The sequence below is a fragment of the Hippichthys cyanospilos genome, chromosome 13 (assembly GCF_059441005.1).
Source record: "Hippichthys cyanospilos isolate Australia breed blue-spotted pipefish chromosome 13, RoL_Hcya_1.0, whole genome shotgun sequence".
In the NCBI taxonomy this organism is placed as follows: Eukaryota; Metazoa; Chordata; class Actinopteri; order Syngnathiformes; family Syngnathidae; genus Hippichthys; species Hippichthys cyanospilos.
In genome coordinates this window covers 5,956,123-5,974,167 of record NC_142381.1, presented here as the reverse complement: position 1 = coordinate 5,974,167, position 18,045 = coordinate 5,956,123, and the positions used below count along the sequence as shown (strand labels likewise).

The window sequence follows — 18,045 nt, the reverse complement described above, 5'->3', positions numbered from 1 at the left end:
AGATTTTCATGATTTCCCCACACCTGTATCCCCGATGGCTCGGGATGACCGGCATCGTAAAATCATGGGCTGCAAAGTGGTTGCAGCATGTCGCTGAATGAAGCTGATTTGAAAAAATAGAATTCAAACAATATAAACGTTTTTAACAGTATGCAACGCCATTTCAGTTGTTACAACAGGTAATTAAACCCACGTAAACACACACAATCAAAACGTTTACGCTTAGATTTAACACAAAGATATCACAATTAACCATTTTTGTTTCACATTATTGACTTAAATGTGAATAGAAATCTTAAAATGTTTTCGTTGGATCTTTGTACAACACATAATCCAATGTCATTGTATTTTCATGGAAAATGGCTTTTGTTTTGTATTTTACACATAGTACAATGATTGAAAAAAGAAAAAAGCTCAGTTTTTGTTTTTTTTATTTGTGTTTCAGTATCGGAAATAGAATGAACGCAAGGTACACAGACATTGTTGCTTTTCTAATCTCTTTTTTACGCACCCTGGTGAAACTGCCACTATAGAAGACCGAGCTCAAAACTCTACAGCCTGTTAGAAAAATGTGGAGCAGGCATGGCCTCTATTTCCATGGGCCCAGCAACTGTATTGTTGGAGTCAAAAACAATTGACCCAAGCACATCAGCCTGCAATATTATATTTTAGCTTGGCCTGCAAAATAACCGGTTGTGTAAAAGAGCAAAAGCAGTTGACAAAAGTCTTCCCTTTTGATAAGTATGATTAGATACACATTTGATTGTGACTGAGACTCTTTTTTTGGTTTAGTTGTGTCTGGCAGGCATTGCCGGTTCGGTGCAATACACTCTCATATTATTGTAACAAAGTAATAACTAGATAACATCCTGAGCAATTTAAACATGTTTTAATGATACAAGTACATGTATAAATAGGCCTATAAATAGATGTCTGGAATACACTGTAAATTAACTGGACTAAAATTATTTTAGTTCTCAGTGCCACTGCATTAAGTTCATATAAGATCTTTATTAAAAACTCAGCACATCCTTCCTACCGCGTCTACAACATGAATAATATTTTTATCTGCACCTCCTGACTTCCTTAGTGGGTGTGTGAGTGGAAGAGATATGGAAAGACATTGTGTGTTGTATTTTTAATCCACCTTTAACTATTAATGGAAAATACATTGTAGTAAAAACAACTGCATGAATATCTTACTACCATCATGAATCATAAACACCCGTTTAAAGAGTGGGTTTAGAAAACAGATGGGTAGTTCAGTGGCTATAAACTTCACGGGGGTTAAAAAAAAAAAAGGCGATAGTTTGCCCTTGCAAGACCAAGTGAATGAATGAATGAAGCAACGGCCCATATGCATATGAACATTATAATTCAGTTTACATGAATGAACAATGAGAATGCTGAGCTGCAAAAATTTAGAGAAGCTGGATCGTGCCGAACTGAAAAAGTGGAGGCCTTTTGTTGGTGTGCTGTTGACAATGGTGTTCTATATAAAATACTTCTACATTATATTGAAATAATTTCAGCAACTTCACGCAGTTAAACGTAAATACTGCACACACTAGCAACTAGTGTGACAGCAAGGTGGTGGGATCTCAACATCACAGCAGGAATCTCTCGATAACAAATGTAATATGTCGGATTTGGAACAGTAGATGATTGGATCATTTGTAGCCAGAGGACTAGATCAGAAGATGGAGAACTCATCAGGCAAAGGTTAATTAAATACCACAGGGCATGATTAGTTTCAAATTTAAATACTCTGCTTCTTTCTTCACTACTATCCTGAGACAGAAGACCTTCTGAGGCCAATCACTAGCTTAGTATGGAGTCCATTCCCAAATATAAGGACCTGCCGATAGGTTCAAGCCCCAATTTATTAAGAATGAAACAAGACACTAGAGTTAACCTTGACAAAGAATGTGAAAACGAGTGTTGGAAGTATTTTTTCATTGAGGTTAAAATACATATCCCACTTACCACTGGGTTGAATTTTGTCATTACATTACAAAGATAAATTGATTTTCAACCGTTCTACAAATATCAGTCATAAATGTATTTGTCTCTATATTTTTTACAGGCTTGTGTAAGTCTGCTTCTCTCAGGTCAGTGTCGTTTGCCAACTAAAATTGCTGCGGATCACATAGTATGTCGCCATATACGCAGACCTGGAGTGGCACATCTGGAGCACGTTGAAAATTCCCCGGTGAGCTCCTATTGTATCACATGGATGCAAAATACTTTGATCACTTGATACTCTGGCGTAATTTATTTATATTGAATACATTTTTAAAACTTGAATTTATAATTCATTTCATCGTATGGTTAAAATGAAGCTGTCTTTCAAACGAAACTTGTATTCCCACAGTCAATATCAATTGCAAAGGCATTACTTTCACACCATGGTATGCAACTATCATGTCTGAGTCACATATACCCATAAGCTTGCTCATTCATTTTACAAGCAGGTGTCAACGTTCGTAAAAAAGCAGCATTTACTGTTGTGAACAGTTAAAAATGTTTTGTCGTTATGATTTTTATATTTGAGGGTAATTACGGATTTCCATGGATAGTCACTTGTGATCAAGTGTTCAGTGGTTTGATTCCCGCTTTGCACTGTACATTATGCGGCACTAGGTAGCCCAAGTCCTGAGTTTGCTTTTGGCTCCGGCCTTCCAGTGTTAAGTTTGTATGTTCTCCCTGTGCCTGCATGCTTTTTTTCCTCCGGCTACTCTGGTTTCCCACGACATTAAAAAAAAAAAAAAAAAAAACCCTCACGGCAGGCATGTTGGACACTCATGTTGGTCACGATAGCCAGGGGATCAAACCCACAGCTTCTCGGCTGCGAGACAACCACTCTACCTCCGAGCCATGCCGCCGCCCCTTCATGAACCCTAATGAGCTTAAAAAAGCTGCTACCTTCACCCACACTCACTAACGGGCAATTTGTTACAATGACTGACTGTACAGTGTGACTTCTCAATGTGAGATAATGATTGCAATTACTGTACCTGACATCACTTTCTTTAATGTGCCCAGCAAGTTCTTCAACAAACTTCTCTCCTTTCATCCAGTAGATGATAGGTCTCCTGTTTTCTCCGCTGTAGCCAAAAAATGCCTTGCAGTCCAGACTGAGAGGCATTCCTGTAAAATACAAAAAGGCAAATATGCACAGAATATTAGACATACATAGGAGCTTTCAGGGTGAAAATACAACTATATTTTATATTTTTATTTATTTATTTTTTGCTTCTCGCTAATACTTTGTCTGTTGTACCTCCAGTAATAATACTGATTCACTCTGCTTGCCAGTTTTGAACTAGAGATGATTTGCTTTATTTTCCACAATGTAATCATTAATGTCCTTATTTTCTTACCGAACCAACTTCAACCATAAGTTTGAAGTGTGGGAGACTTTGACAAGTTTCTTAGAGATGTGGAATAACAACACTGAAGAGAAGCTGAGTTAAAGGTGAGTCATCTAGTACGGTATACATATTTTTTCACCTTGATCTAGGGTCTAAGGTAATAGTAAGAAATATGCGATGAGTGAAGCCTGAGGAAAGCTATTTAATAATAATAATAAAAAAAAAAAACATGCCCATCTTCAGAGAGATACAGATGCGATACAGAAATTGTGATTTTATTTTATATGTTGTTTTGTTGTTTTATAATTGTGCTTGTGTAAGTAAGGAAGGGATAAGACAAAAAAAACCTGAGATGAGACATCTCAAGAGATTGGAAACACAAAATGAGACTAGACAATATTTTGCAAGATTTGTTTCATACAAGTTTGCCAAAAATACATTTTCCAGTTTTCAAAATGTTTTCTTTTTTACTTTTAAGACTGCAAAAAAACACGATTACGACCTAGCATGCAATATAATTTTATCTTTATCAATTTAGCTACAGCTGAGATCTTTTCTCAATAATAAATAGTTTAACAGAATACATGCTGGTAGCTGTAGTGTATATCTTCTGAAAAGCACTATAAAGCTCTCGAGCCCTGCGTAATTGAGTCATTGTTTTAGCGTCCTGAATTGGAGATCGAATGTGATTTCAGAACAATATTTTGTTAGTTATATCGGGAGTCTCACGACTCACTCCAAGAGCAACAGTTTGTGCAGTTGAAAGAGTCAAGTCAAGCGTTGCTGCAATATGTTTTCTGGAAAAGCTTCAAAATAAAATACTATCATGTTGTTCGTGCCCGTATATTGTTTGAAATGCTAATGTTTACTTTGAAGCTTTTACTGTCAGTAACAGACGTGCAGATCATTAACAAGCTATGCCTTTGCCTGTGTACTATATTGCCCAAAAAACAACCATAAGAAAAAAAAAAAAAAAACTCATGCTGTGCATGGATGAGACATCTTGTGGCATTCTAATGTGGTGAGATCTTGTCATATGCGGCTTAGTCTATAATACAGGCATCAAATACATTTTCATGGGTCAGGGACAGTTATGGAAAGCAAATGAATTTAGCTTTTGTTACACAAAGTCAAAGCAAGTTGTGGTACATTCAACGCTCTTTTAAAACATAGTAAAAATAACATTAGTTGTTTGTTTTTAAGTCAATTAATTGGAATTTATTGGCTTGACCCACATTCATGGAGCTTACTGTTGTTTGGAGAGTGCTGTTGGAGATCTTGTTCTAGAAGGTGTGTGTACATTTTTTGGGACCATACTGCTATATGCATTTAAAATGCTGTACAATCCAAATAACACAGTGATTAAGGTTTGTATATTTGTGCATGTTAGTGTAGACTCTAGACTTTCATAATTGATTAGCACCCTGAGGATATTTTTGTGTTTTCAGCATGTTCTGGTGATTGAAATCATATTACTTGCTTTCCTTGCGTGTGTCAAATGCTTGAGTAGCTACGGCTTGTTTGTCTAATCAAAATTTCAACCTATGAAATTTGGTGTGCCAGTTACACAGTGATTTGAGTCATCATTTTCTTTTTGGGCCTGAAATAAAAGTGTGTTTAAAAGAGTTTGCATGAAAGGATGCTGCTGTCGTTCATGTTAGGCATTTTAAACCAAGCTGGCGCATCATCATTTCACACTGATGCTGATTACATCATTGAAAGAAGACGTCCATCTTCTTTGTGTGTGTGTTTTCAACTGAGCCGGTACTGGTTCATGTTATAAAAGTGAAAAAAAATCTGAAAAAATGTAATCTCAGTAGCTTTAGTTAAGCCTGACTGACATGCATACAAAGAAGCACCTGAATGTGAGCATCATTACGGATGTGCTTTTTAATGACTGTCACAATCCAAGCATGAGAAAGTGATGTTATTAGACATTCCCATCTGTTTTGTTATTTCGCTTGCAAAATTGTACGTTTTGGTCATTGTCAGATTTCCCTCTGACTTGCATGTTTATTAAATTTGCGCGCAGCAGCCATGATTTCACTTACAAAATGTTATTAGACTGTACGAACTCCCAAACACACACACACACACACGCACACACGCACACTCACACACAAAAGGCATGAGCCACGACTCATGTCTCAGACCTTCTTGCTGTGAGGCACTGGTCCACTGTCATTCAATTTCTTTTTATTTCACGTAATCTATGATTCACCCCCTCCACTCCTCCATGACCTACTTATCACCAAGCTGAACATTAAATAATGGTTATATTATTGAATTTTCCTTTTTTCCCCAAGAATTCAGCCGTATCAAGGGGCTTATGAGAAAGTGTGTAGAAACATGTACGTTTTAATTATAGCAATATTCTCCTTTACTTCAATAGTTTTACCATAACTATCAATTTTGCATTTTGGCTGATGGCTATACAAGGCATGAAGCTAGCAGATAAAGCAGTGAATAATGATGTGGAGGGCAGCTGGCTTATTCATGACAGGCTTCAGGAAGCTCTATTTTACATTCTTCTCATTAAGGTTGTGGGGTTAGTCGGAGCCGATTCCAAATGACTTTGGGCAAGAGATGGGGTCCACGCCGGACTGGTCGCCATTGAATCACAGGACACCTTAATACAAACATGCCTTCACAATTACACCTATGGTCAATTACCGTCTTTAGTTAACATGTATTATTTTAGATATCATACAAACTCCACACACTGCCACCCTGGCAGAAATTCAAACTCTGAACCTAGAATATTATAAGCTATTTATGACTTTAGATTCATGTGTTGATGGCTTTAGATTCATTTTAATGAAGTGGCCCATTTCCATTAGATTAACAGTTAGTTGCTCTTGTCTTTCTGATGGATTAATTTAATGATGAATCCTGCGAGCCAAATAGCATCAACAATGACAACAATAACATCTAATATGGAAACATTTTAATGAGGTCTAACGCAAGCGAACTTAAACATGTTTTTCTTTACAAGGATGAAACCCTTCCTGCAGTTGATTTTGTTTGCATTCTTAAAGGTGGTTGGACATACCAGTGGACATAACTAAATATTCAAAACCTTTCCACTCATAAGTGCTTAAGCAGTGTATTGATGTATACAGACAGCCCTGACGTAGCCACAAAAACAACTGCAATAAGAGGTCCATTTCCATTTCTGATGTTTTATAAACTGCTGACTAAGCCTGACAGAACAGGATATTTTGTCTGCCATTTTAATCCGTTGTTCAATGCTAGTGTGTTAGTATGCAGCAGATGCAATTAAGAAAGTGTCCTTAAAGAATTACACCAGGCAACAATTTTTTCTGATAAAAACATCTGTGCATGTCTGGGAAGGCAATGTTTGTGCTGCATTTTTGAATTGCTTACTGCACGCAATTTTGCTCTGTGCATTCAATGTGCAGAACTACAGACAAACACTCTTCAACGATTTATGTGCAAATTCTGTCCATCTGCTGGTGCACATTTGGTGGTTTGGAAAGTGAGCATGGTTGTAGGTCTGTGTGCGCATGTCTGCATGTGAGTGTGTGTGTGTAAGTTGTTTTGATAAAAGCTGAGCTTTGGGTCTTGGGCTCCATGGGAGCATGACAACATTCATTTCATCCATTTATATCCTGCTTCCAACAAATTTAATGTGAATCCTTTCTTATTCTCTTATCCGCAAATACTTCAGTATTAAATCCTTTCTGTGTACGTGGCAGTGACACCTTTCCAAAATCACATCATTTTTGCCAACTGCAGCTTCCAGAATTATCAGCGGTAATCCTTTTTAGAACATTTTTTTTGTTGTTGCTCTATTTAAGTTATGAGTGACTATGGACTTTTTATAAAACATATCTCTCCCTGCCACTATTGTTTCTTTTTATTCTGATATATTCACTTGAACCTTTTGCCTTGTTGCAGTGTGTAATTTTGAGTAGTGGTGTTATTGCTTCTGCAAGTGTGCATTTCCAATATACAATACTGAATACTTGAATTAATTTATTCAAGCTATGATAAAATCATAACAAGAATTCCTCACACCTGTAATGACCAATGTTGGGAGTAACGCATTAAAAAAATAATGTTATTACTGTAATGCATTGCTTTTTGCTGTAACGCAGTATTGTAAGGCATTACACACACAAAAAAAATAGTAATAGTTTAATCGCTACAAATGACAGTAATGCAATACATTATAATGCATTTTTAACCTGAAGTGGTCTTTCCCCTCCAAATTTGCCAAAAACACAGCGAAATCGAATAAGAAAAGTCCGGGGCAAAATGTTTACTTCCTGGAAGAGTGTGGCGGCAGCAGATGACATGTTAAATATGGACAGTGCTAACACGAGATGGATATAGTTAAGTGCACTTTGTGTGTGACACCTAAAGAGCTGTCCACGTCGCCAAATAGCACCAGTAATTTGACAAAACATATAAAAAGACGCCATCGTAATGTGAAGTCAGCGAAAATAAACTATGCGGTGGATCGAGAGTGCGATTGTGGAATGCACGGTTTCTGCCTAAAGCATAAACATGCATAATTCATCATAGTTATAGACTGTTATCTAGCTGTGGAAAGGCTGCTCAGATATCCAATAATATTTGGCAATTCAGTCTTGTTGGAGTGATACGATTTAATAAATACGTATGTGATGGAGAATAATTTCAAATATTAAAACATTTCTTTCTAACAGGAAATGAAACTGCCAGAAAGCAGGAAAACAAGATTTGACTATTCAACCCACATTATTCTACCATACTGTCTATCCTTGATTTTATCATTCCAACACATATTCAGCGTTTTGATTCTTTGCAGCAAAAATATTCAAAACCCGAGGTGATTCTTAATAGCCCCCCCAGGAAAGATAATCAATTCTCATTCTATGCCCATATTTGGTTATTTCCCCGACAGATCTAATTAAAAAGTTCCTTGCTCTTACATACCTATTCTGGACATTTGATTGGCTAGGGGACTGGCCTCGTTAAAAGTGTTTTAAATTAACAGATGAAATTAGAAAGGAGATTAGTGGCGATATGCTTGACAAGGTTAATTAAATGACCAGTCATAAGGGCTTTGTAAAATCTAAACTGACAGTTTAAGAGCAGATAGAGTAGAGAGAGATGTTTTTTGCTCCATTGCAACTTCCACACATTTTTGAACACACAAATCTGTTACAAACTAGCATATAACCACAACTGTAAAATTAACAGATCATATGCCTCATATTTACTGTAGATAATAGTCATATGTTAAGTAACTTCTAGGTTGGATGTCCTTCATTAGCAGTAACACACAGACTGACTGATAAACGGTGTTCTATGCTGTATACTCGAAACAAAGATGTGCAAGACTTTGAAAAAACTGGGAGACAAACTAAGAGGCGAGCAAGCAGTGTCTAGCTGTAAAGTTTTATGATATAACAAGTACTGACATGCATACTTGCAACATATGTCAAGCCTGTGCAGTTGCTCTGGGTGTTGTTGGTGATGTATGGCAGATATCCAACCTTGCACAGCCTTGCTCACATTCAATTCATTAGTTCTTTCTGACCCCCCCAACACACACGCACACACACACACACACATCCTGGTTAGATGGATTTTTACAGGGGATTACTGCCTAATAAAAATCTGATTTCGACTCCACAGGATTGTTATCCTGCAGAGAAAGTCACCATTCGAAAAAGAGAGTGAATGAGAGGATAGACAGCATGAAAATAATTGGACACTGAGATATGGATATCACAGAGAACCAAAAACGCTTAAAGGCAGTAGTTTTGAGTCTCAGTGCAAGAATTAAAGATTCTGAAATAACTTGTGGAGAAAACTATTGCGATAATTCAGATTTGTTGGTTCCTAAATTGAATTACATACATAATGAAACTTTGGCAAAAAACTGAAAAATCTCCTTGGACTTTCCTTAGTTAAGTGTTTTGAGAAGAGTTGTCAACATAGAAATTTAACAAACACTGTATAACCTCATATTATTTTTCCAAAGTAGGCACATTAGATTATTATCATATGTTGTTTTAATATAAAGTATTATTAGGTCATATCTTTGCATTACTTGTTTTGTACTGAATCATAGCGTATGTTTGAAAGACCTTTTCTTTGCAAAATAAATCAATGAATAAAGAACATTGTCGAATTTTGAGAAAAAAGGTACAGTAACTTAAATATTGGAGTATATCACCGCTTATAATTTTGGTAAGGTTTAACTTAAAAACAATATGAAATATGAAGGTTTGTGTCGCACAGCGCTACTGACCAAGAGGCTTTCTCCAAACTAAATTCTAGTGCTAGTGAAAGTCCATTTAGTCTATTCACCATAATTTGGTACAAAGGCTGAGTTAAGGGTTTGCGGGTGACAAATGCAAACAAAACCAATGCCAAGGATGAAACCAACTTGGAATAGTTCAATGCAAACCACTCAAGTTGACAATTTGAAAGGGAATACTGACACGGGTGTAACGAGTCGAAAGGATGTGAATGAGGAGATAGAATGAGCTGAAAGGCAGACAGTGCAACTGTTTTTCGATAGCGGCGGCAGCAGATGGGAGACAGGCAGATGAAACTAAAGTGAGATAGAAGCAGACACCTCACAAGGACAGAAGACAGACACGCAGAGATAAATGCATTGGGGGTAAAACCGAGACGGTGGTGGTTTGGGGGGTAGAAAATATACCACCTTATCTTCACCCGTTTTTCACAGCCAAACTCTCACTGGTGCCTTTTACAATTGTGAGTGTGAATGTGATTTAAGTGTGTGTGAGTGTTATTTTCCTCTTCGATATACTTCATGGAACGATGACAGAGGGTGAGGATAGAGAGGAATTTGTCCCGAGGGAGTAGCAACAGACATTACTTGAGAAATAGGCTTAAGTGACCCCAGAAAAATAAAGTGCTTATTGTGTAGCCGGGAGAATAATCTGTTCTCAACCTTTCTGACACCACACACGCACACACACACACACACACACACACGCACACAAAGAACTTTGCCAGCAAACAACTGTCCAACTTGCCAGATGTAGCATGTATCGAACCAACTGGTATTGCAAATTTTCTGAATTTGGACGGGATTGTAAGTTCTCTGAAAAAAATGACCGAACAAAGGTCTTTCTCATTGATAACTGAGGAGGCAAAAAAACTAGAAAAATTCTCATATATATCATAGATCAACATTGATCAAGCTGCATCATATATTGATACTGATACACTCTATGATCAAGTGCAAGTAGCTGTGCGTACATGATGTTCTTTTGCTCATATGAATCTTGTTAGTCCTCTCTAAGTAGAGTCAAGACTCTCGAGTCAAGTCAGGAATAGAGGATTTGACTTTGTGCTTTACACACTAGAACTAGTTAATTTTTTTTAGAGGTGCAAAGATGCATTCGGGACAATGCGCTGCCTGTCAAGCCACTGTATCAGATACAAGCCAAATGGTGTGAGGAAGCCAGCAAATTCAAAATAAACTGTATTTATGGTACAAGTAAGATATGACATTCACCATGGTGCACTTTTTTTTGAAATTTTGTTGAAATTGACATTTTAATTATTTTTTAAAAATTTTTTTGCCAGAAACTAAGGGCACGGATTAGTAAACTCAGGGTACGGATTAGTGCAAATATTGCTTATTTCACCAGAGGGGCTCCGTATAATCCTGCTAACCCAGGAAAAAGGCACATATAAAAATAATATTTCAATTGAGCCAGTCTCCTTAGCCGCATTGCAAGACACGCATTCATTCAAAACCATGTTCACTCTCTTTAAGATGCTAATAAATTGTCATACAAATTCAGCTCAGGCAACAGCAGAGTGTTTTTGTAATGTATGATGTCCCTCGAACTCCTCTAGCAACCTTCATTATTCAGTTATCTTTTTTTCATTGAAAATTCAGTGTACTCCTATCTCAAATCAATCTTTAATTATGTATTTCATCTGCCTCTAGCCCACATTATTGAGATAATCATGAGTTCAAGGAATTGTGTTGATTACACATGAAGTGATGGAGACCAGCGAAAAGTGTTGAAACAGGAGATGGGGAGAATCAGAGAACAAGAAAAATAGAGGAATAACCTGAATGGAGGAGGGAAAACTGAAGTAATTACAAACATGGTTGAAGTAAGTAAAAGATTAAATAAAATGCAAATGAACAAAATGAACAATGTAAATGTGTTTGCCGGCGTAATGTCTCAAGGGTTAAAGCAAGATATTTCAGAGTGTGTATGCGAGCTTGTGTGTGTGTGTGAATGAGTATTTAAACTAATGTTAGTTGTGTGGGGTGATGGTGGGACCATGATTCCCATTAAAAGATGTCCCAGCTGTAATCAGTGTACAGGGGCCTCAGGGCCTATTTGCTTGCAACTACGTCGATGTGGAATTAATGGTAACACACAAACACCCATATACTAGTACGCGCATCCAAGCAACTTCCATTGCACAGCATGTGATCCACACACGCACACAACACAAGCGCAATCAGTCATCCGGTGTTGGAGAAGACGCACCATACAATTTAGTCACAAGCAACTCTGAAACAGACTTAATGAGAGCCTTCCTGTGTGTTTCTTTCACTCTAATTGCCAACCTCAAATTGCTTTTCTGAAATTCACTCTTACCGTAAGATTTCCAACAAAAGAGGTTTATTTGTTAGACAATTGGATTTAACTCAGGGGTGTCAAACTCATTTTTATTGTGGTCCACATTCTATTTATAGTTTTTGTCATTTTAAGTGTTTTTGCCATAAACTTACAGAGTTTTGAAATCAGAGGCCGGTAACTGTTTCAAAAGACAGGTTGGGAACTGAAAATTGTTGTTTTTTTTAAGACAAGTTCGGTATTTTAGCCAGAAACTTGAAGTTAAATCAACATTTTGCGTGCCACATAAAATGATGTGGCGGGCCGGATCTGGCCCTCGGTCCTTGAGTTTGACACCAGTGATTTAATTTATTTGAAGGGGTGTCGGTCAAATAGATTTACTTTTCTTTTGCAATCATTTCACTGAAATTGCACAATGGAGTGGCAAGAAAGATGGCAGATAAAACATTCCTTAGCTGCAGTTTACTCACCATTTAAACTCCTTTCAAGAGGTTTTAATTCATACTAATTATTTGTATCATAGAGTGCTTTGATAGAAGGACTAATCAAGACATTTCTAATTGTAGGGAAAGAATTTGAATATGATTTTTAATGGCGAAGTCTTTCTGTTGGAGAGACGTGACGTGATAGCAATAAAATCTGAGTAGCGCGAAGGAGTAGAGGTAGTTGGTAGCAAACACCGCTGCAAACTTCAAAATAAAAGCATATGACAACCATTGCATTGACATGCATGTATTTTATGTGGTTACTTTGAGATTGTCCTTTGCAGCGTGCCGTTGATGTGTGACATGATGTTGTTGTCTCTTGTTGGCAATACGTGACTGGCTAACGGGAAGCAGATTCTTTTATTGTTTTTTTGATTTAGAAAATCGGACATTTTATAGTCAGTGAGAATCTTGATTCTTTTGTGGTTTGATTTTTAGGCACAACTCTAATGGATACCATTCAAACTGAAAGTGAGAAGTGTGTAGTGTTTAATACTTTTATAGGAGTTGGTACTTACCGGGTGTGATTTCTATCACAGTGTCTTGTCTCTCCGGTGGGAAAAGGACTTTAGGTGGTTGGGTGGTCTGGAGAGCTGGAGGAAAGCAGACAGAGATTATAAACTTTGTGAGCATTTTCAGTTCGTATGTTTAACATGATGATACAAGTTTCTTATGCTTATCGAAATAACATTTTGAATGAGGTTAAAATATTGGGAGTTTGACTGAGGACCTACATAACATTTAAGAAGTATATGCTCAAAAAGAAAGATGATGATGATGATGAGTATTTTCTCAGGAGTATTTAGAGACTGTTATTTGAATGGTAAAATAGTAAGGAAGAAAATAAAGATATATTTAGACATAATTTGAAAATGTAGTTTTCATCTAAGGTTGGATGACTGGTCTATTATTTACCTTGGATAACAGTGTCACATGGGCCAAAGAAGAACCCATTAAATTCGACTGTAATCTAATAAATTAGGAGGTTAAACAACTGAGACAATTGGCAACCCCTTTGAAACAAATCATGTCAGCCCATGTGCAGTACAAGTGCAGCACTAATTCAGCATGAGGAAACACAAGGCGCCAGATTTTGCTCTTTCATCTGCAACTGCTGTGGCTCCTTGTTTTTTTTTAACAAAACTAATTGTAAATATTCTCTTTTGATCTGTACTTTTACTTTGCTTGTTCAGGAGGTGAGGAGCAGTAAGAAGATGTCTGTGCCATCTTACAGCCCTCATGCACCGAAGAAATATTTTATATTTCCTACCTATTTATACCAAAGGCAAATTAAGTCCATTTTCAAATCAACATATGATGTTATCGATGTTGTATTTGTTCCCTGATAACTTTGGACATTCATGTAATCTACTACCTAATTGCATCTATTGACCAGCACAGTTAATTACTAAAACTGGGTTGGAAATCTCTCAGGAGAGTTCTACTTCATATGGACTTTGCTTGTCAAATCAAGTTTGACCTTTTCCATGCAGGCAGCTCAGAAAAGTCCGGCACATAAGGTCAGACAGAGCAATAATCACCAGCGTCTGCTTTCTCAGCTTCTACAGCAGTCATTGCAATATAGAAATGTGATTTTTTTTTTCCTCTTCAAATTCATGTTGTGAAGAAGGTGTGTGTGCGTCTGTGTGTCCTCTGATTCCAAAATGGGAGTGCCTGGCAGTTTTAGAACACAGAAAGTTACGTCTATGTGACTTAAGAGGACACAGGGTACTCCAAAGAGACAAACAAACTATCTTGTGCTGCATTTGCATCTTCAAATAGATTTTCTATGTTGAATATGTAAGCTTCCTTCCATATTTTAATTTTCAACAACTCAGGATGGAAGCCTTAAAAAAAAGTGTTTGTGTGCGTGTGTGTGGCATTAATTAAAGTTGAACAATATTCAAAACCCTAAACCCAGCTTCCCGAATATGATGTTAATTATTCAATCTTCATCTTCAATAACATGTAATGTTTCCCACTGCAAATGAAATTAACACTTCTTTCTTTCTGACCTTCTGCCACTTGACATTTAATGAAACTAAATGTACCATCCCTTCTGACTCTTGTCAGATCAGACTTTTTAAATTCTTTGACAAGGGGATTTTGCATTGCTATCGTCTTATGTCAAAAACAAGTCAGGACCAGGAAACATTTGCACTCAGACGAGATAAAGTGATACTTTGACAAATACTGTGTTACGTGAGGTGGAGGAATGCTAAAAGATGACATTAGTGATGCCGCACACAAACATATTTCGCACTGTTTTTGAGCTTCTTTCATGACTTTTTTTTTTCAATAGCTCAAAATAAGTATTGGACCGTACATACATATAATTTATTTATTGCACTCAAGTCCATGTGAATTAGCATCTAATGCAAATCAAAAACTATTTTAGGGCTCTGACTAGACAAAATTAATCAAACTGTCTTCTAGGGTCAAACAATTCAACGAAATGTAGTTATTGTTTTGATGCTGGCTTATAGCGATCTTAACAGCATTATAAATAAAAAAAATACTCTGCCAAAACTTTCCGTGTCTGTGTGCAAGTTCTTGATGTGAACGTACCTGCAGAAAACCTGTGACGTGACTGTGGCTTTTATTGGTTACTATGTACAATTATATGAAGGAATTGTAAAATGATGGTAATAAACTCTTCACAGGGATGTGCTAGCTGGCTATTCAGCTAAAAACACGTTCATCAATCCTGCACTTTCGTCTACTATTGCCTAATTTTCATACATTTTGAGTACAATTTTAACTTTTGGGCGGCTAGGAAATGAAAATAAAGAAGGCTCGTTTTGGCAAAATCTCAAAATCAAAGATTTTAACCACCCAATCTGTTTTCTCAATTTACAGCCTATCAGTTTGCGTAACAAATACCGGATTTTGTGAAAACATTACATATCCGTCCTGCAATTGAAAAACAAAAATACAGCATCAACTGCTTAATTTGGTAAAGCATTGTCCTTCTGTCCCTAATGTAGTGTTGCCACTGAATGAACCTCTTTAAAAAATCATTACCAAGCTGCCTTGACACCAGAGATCTCTTTCAAGTGAACATGTGCCAAGAATATCTGATAGATGAGTCATTCAAAACAGCTAAAAAGTCTTTGATGAACAGAGGGCTGAATCACGGCACTGATTATGCAAATCCCTCTCAAAAGGTAATGTTATTATGAAGATTTGGGTGTTATTTGCAATAAAAATTAGCATAGTTCTGACATAACAGCCACTCTCGGGAGACAAATTGAAGAGCCCTGAGGGTGTTTCAAATCATATAAAGCAAATGTGTGTTTGAGGCATTAATGTGAGCACGGCACAAATGCTGACGTGAGAAAAACTGGAGTTAGGTGTACCTCTGTTAATACACGATAAAACACACACAGACATACAGGCATAAGGTATGTATTATAGATGATCTTGGTCACCCATCCGCTTTAACCAAGGACCAAACCGCCGGAGAACCTGATTAAGAAGACCGTCGCTGTTCTTTGCTCCACACGCGCACGGTTGGCGGATCAAAGGCACGCAATGCAAATTAAAGGTTAAAAGGGGAGGGATTAAAGCTACTGAAAAGAATGGAACATGATATGAATGGTTGGTGTGAATAAGAACCGAGGGGCCATCAAGTATGTCCAATTTGGTAGCTGTGTATGATTGAAATTGTGAGGGGTATTAAAATTTGGTTTGAGATTTCCGAATACAGGTACAGCAACAATGGAACAGGAACATTACGGGAATGATTGCATTCCTCTAAAAATAGTTAGCATTCTTTGACACTCGGGTAGATGGCAAATTAAATATATTTGATTTCATTTTCATCTGAAACGATGCGTCTAAATTGTCTAACGACCCTAAGGCCTTTCACCATATAACTACACGATGAAAAAGTTTGGTGACACATCCATAAAACGGATCATCTAATTTTGAATCAAATTTGACCAGACTCAAATGTGCTTCAAATAATAAAGGCAATTCAAGCCAGCTGCTCATGATTCTCTCTGGATGAATTGATCTTGAGAGTCTAACAATGACAAATCCATTTGGCCATGACCCCAGTGATCCCTTTCTGAGCTGGAGGCTGAAATGTTCCATAGGCACGAGGCAGAAAAAAATGCAAACGGAGGAGATTTGATGAAGATGAAAGCATGAAAATAAAGACAGGGAAATAGCACCAAAATTGGACAAGGAGATACAATGAATATAGTCAGATAAAATGAATGTATTTAATTTATGACAACCCCCTTATTTGAACCAGCTTAAGCATTATGTAGTTTGTCGCGGTATCTATAAAGCGATGTTTCTCTATTTCAAACACACTTTTCCTAATGAAAAATGAATTGACCGTTTAGCACAAAGAGGATTTAATGGAATTTATGCCTTTTTTTCATGTAATTGCTACGATTTGAATAACTACCCAGCATGCATCAAAGGTAAGCCAGGGAACAGAATCCATTAATCAGAAAATGCACGTGTGCATTTCTATATCAGTTCCTGTCGCCTACATCTCTGTTGTAGTGTAATATGGCTAATATGCCAACGTTGTGCTTTTTACCCGATTTCAGTAATATGGATTCGCAGTGCATGTTTCAGCCATTTGCTAAAAACCAAATATGGTATCAAATTCAAGAGTATATACATCCGTCCATCGATTTTTAGTGGCACTAATGATGAATGGAAGGTGTCGGTTTTAAACTTGCTGAATCTCAGTGCAATGTTTGGTAAAGTTGATCAAAATATATTAGTGAACAGGTTGAAAACTTGGGTGGGATTACTTGGTACAGTCATAACATAGTTGAAGTCTTACTTGGAACGCAGGAGTTACTTTGTGATTATTGCAAGTTTTTAATCTGATTAAATGGCAATGACACGTGGGGTTCATCAAGGGTCAGTCCTTGACCCCATTTTTTCAGTCTGCTCATGTAAAAATAAAAAGTGAGAGAGCTAATGCGAATTGATGACATTGATCATCAATACCCCAAAGGCAAGTTGTGGCCCCAGGTCCTTTCCAGCGCTGCACCTTTATCTGAGCCTTGCCCCACAATCAATCATGTGAGAGAAATATTTTTACGTTCATTCTCATCATTAAAGTTCTTTCTTCGGAAATGAAGCGGTATCTATATTAGAAAAATAATCTCACATCCTGAAGATGGATGATGATGACGTGTGTGCACGGTCAAAACGGTATGTAGGTGCTCTTGTTAAACTTAATGAGTATGACCTCACTCGGAAATATATTTGCGTGGAACAAAATGAGAGACTTTATCGCTACCTCGCCAATGGTAAACCGCTATCGTTGTTCCTATAGTGCACTTTCAGGTCTCTCTGTTATTGTCTTTGTGTGTAAATGAAAACAGAATATGGTCGAGACAGTGACACCGCATTGACTAATGACAGAAAAACCAACTCATTATTAAAGGTCTTATCACCTCTCAGCAGATGCAGGAGCACTCACACATTCACACACAACCTCAGTCCATGCCCGGTGTTTTATATGCATTTCTCATCATAATCTACATCGTTGCGGTAGGACTCTTTTTGAAAAATTACGCCCAAGGATCTTACTAGGTCGTAGGTAGTTAG

The 18,045-nt window shown here is 37.2% G+C and overlaps 1 protein-coding gene across 4 annotated transcripts in view; it reads right to left on the bottom strand.

The window, feature by feature from the left end:
• The window catches only part of il1rapl2 (interleukin 1 receptor accessory protein-like 2), a 186,285-nt gene that overhangs the window by 18,984 nt on the left and 149,256 nt on the right, over nucleotides 1-18,045 (bottom strand). For all 4 annotated transcript variants that reach the window (XM_088431432.1, XM_088431435.1, XM_088431434.1 and 1 more), the window contains exons 7-8: nucleotides 12,978-13,052; nucleotides 3,018-3,150 (exon numbers count right to left, since the gene is read on the bottom strand). In XM_088431432.1, the coding sequence (XP_088287558.1) occupies nucleotides 3,018-3,150; nucleotides 12,978-13,052 (208 nt within the window). The remainder of the gene's footprint in view (nucleotides 1-3,017; nucleotides 3,151-12,977; nucleotides 13,053-18,045) is intronic.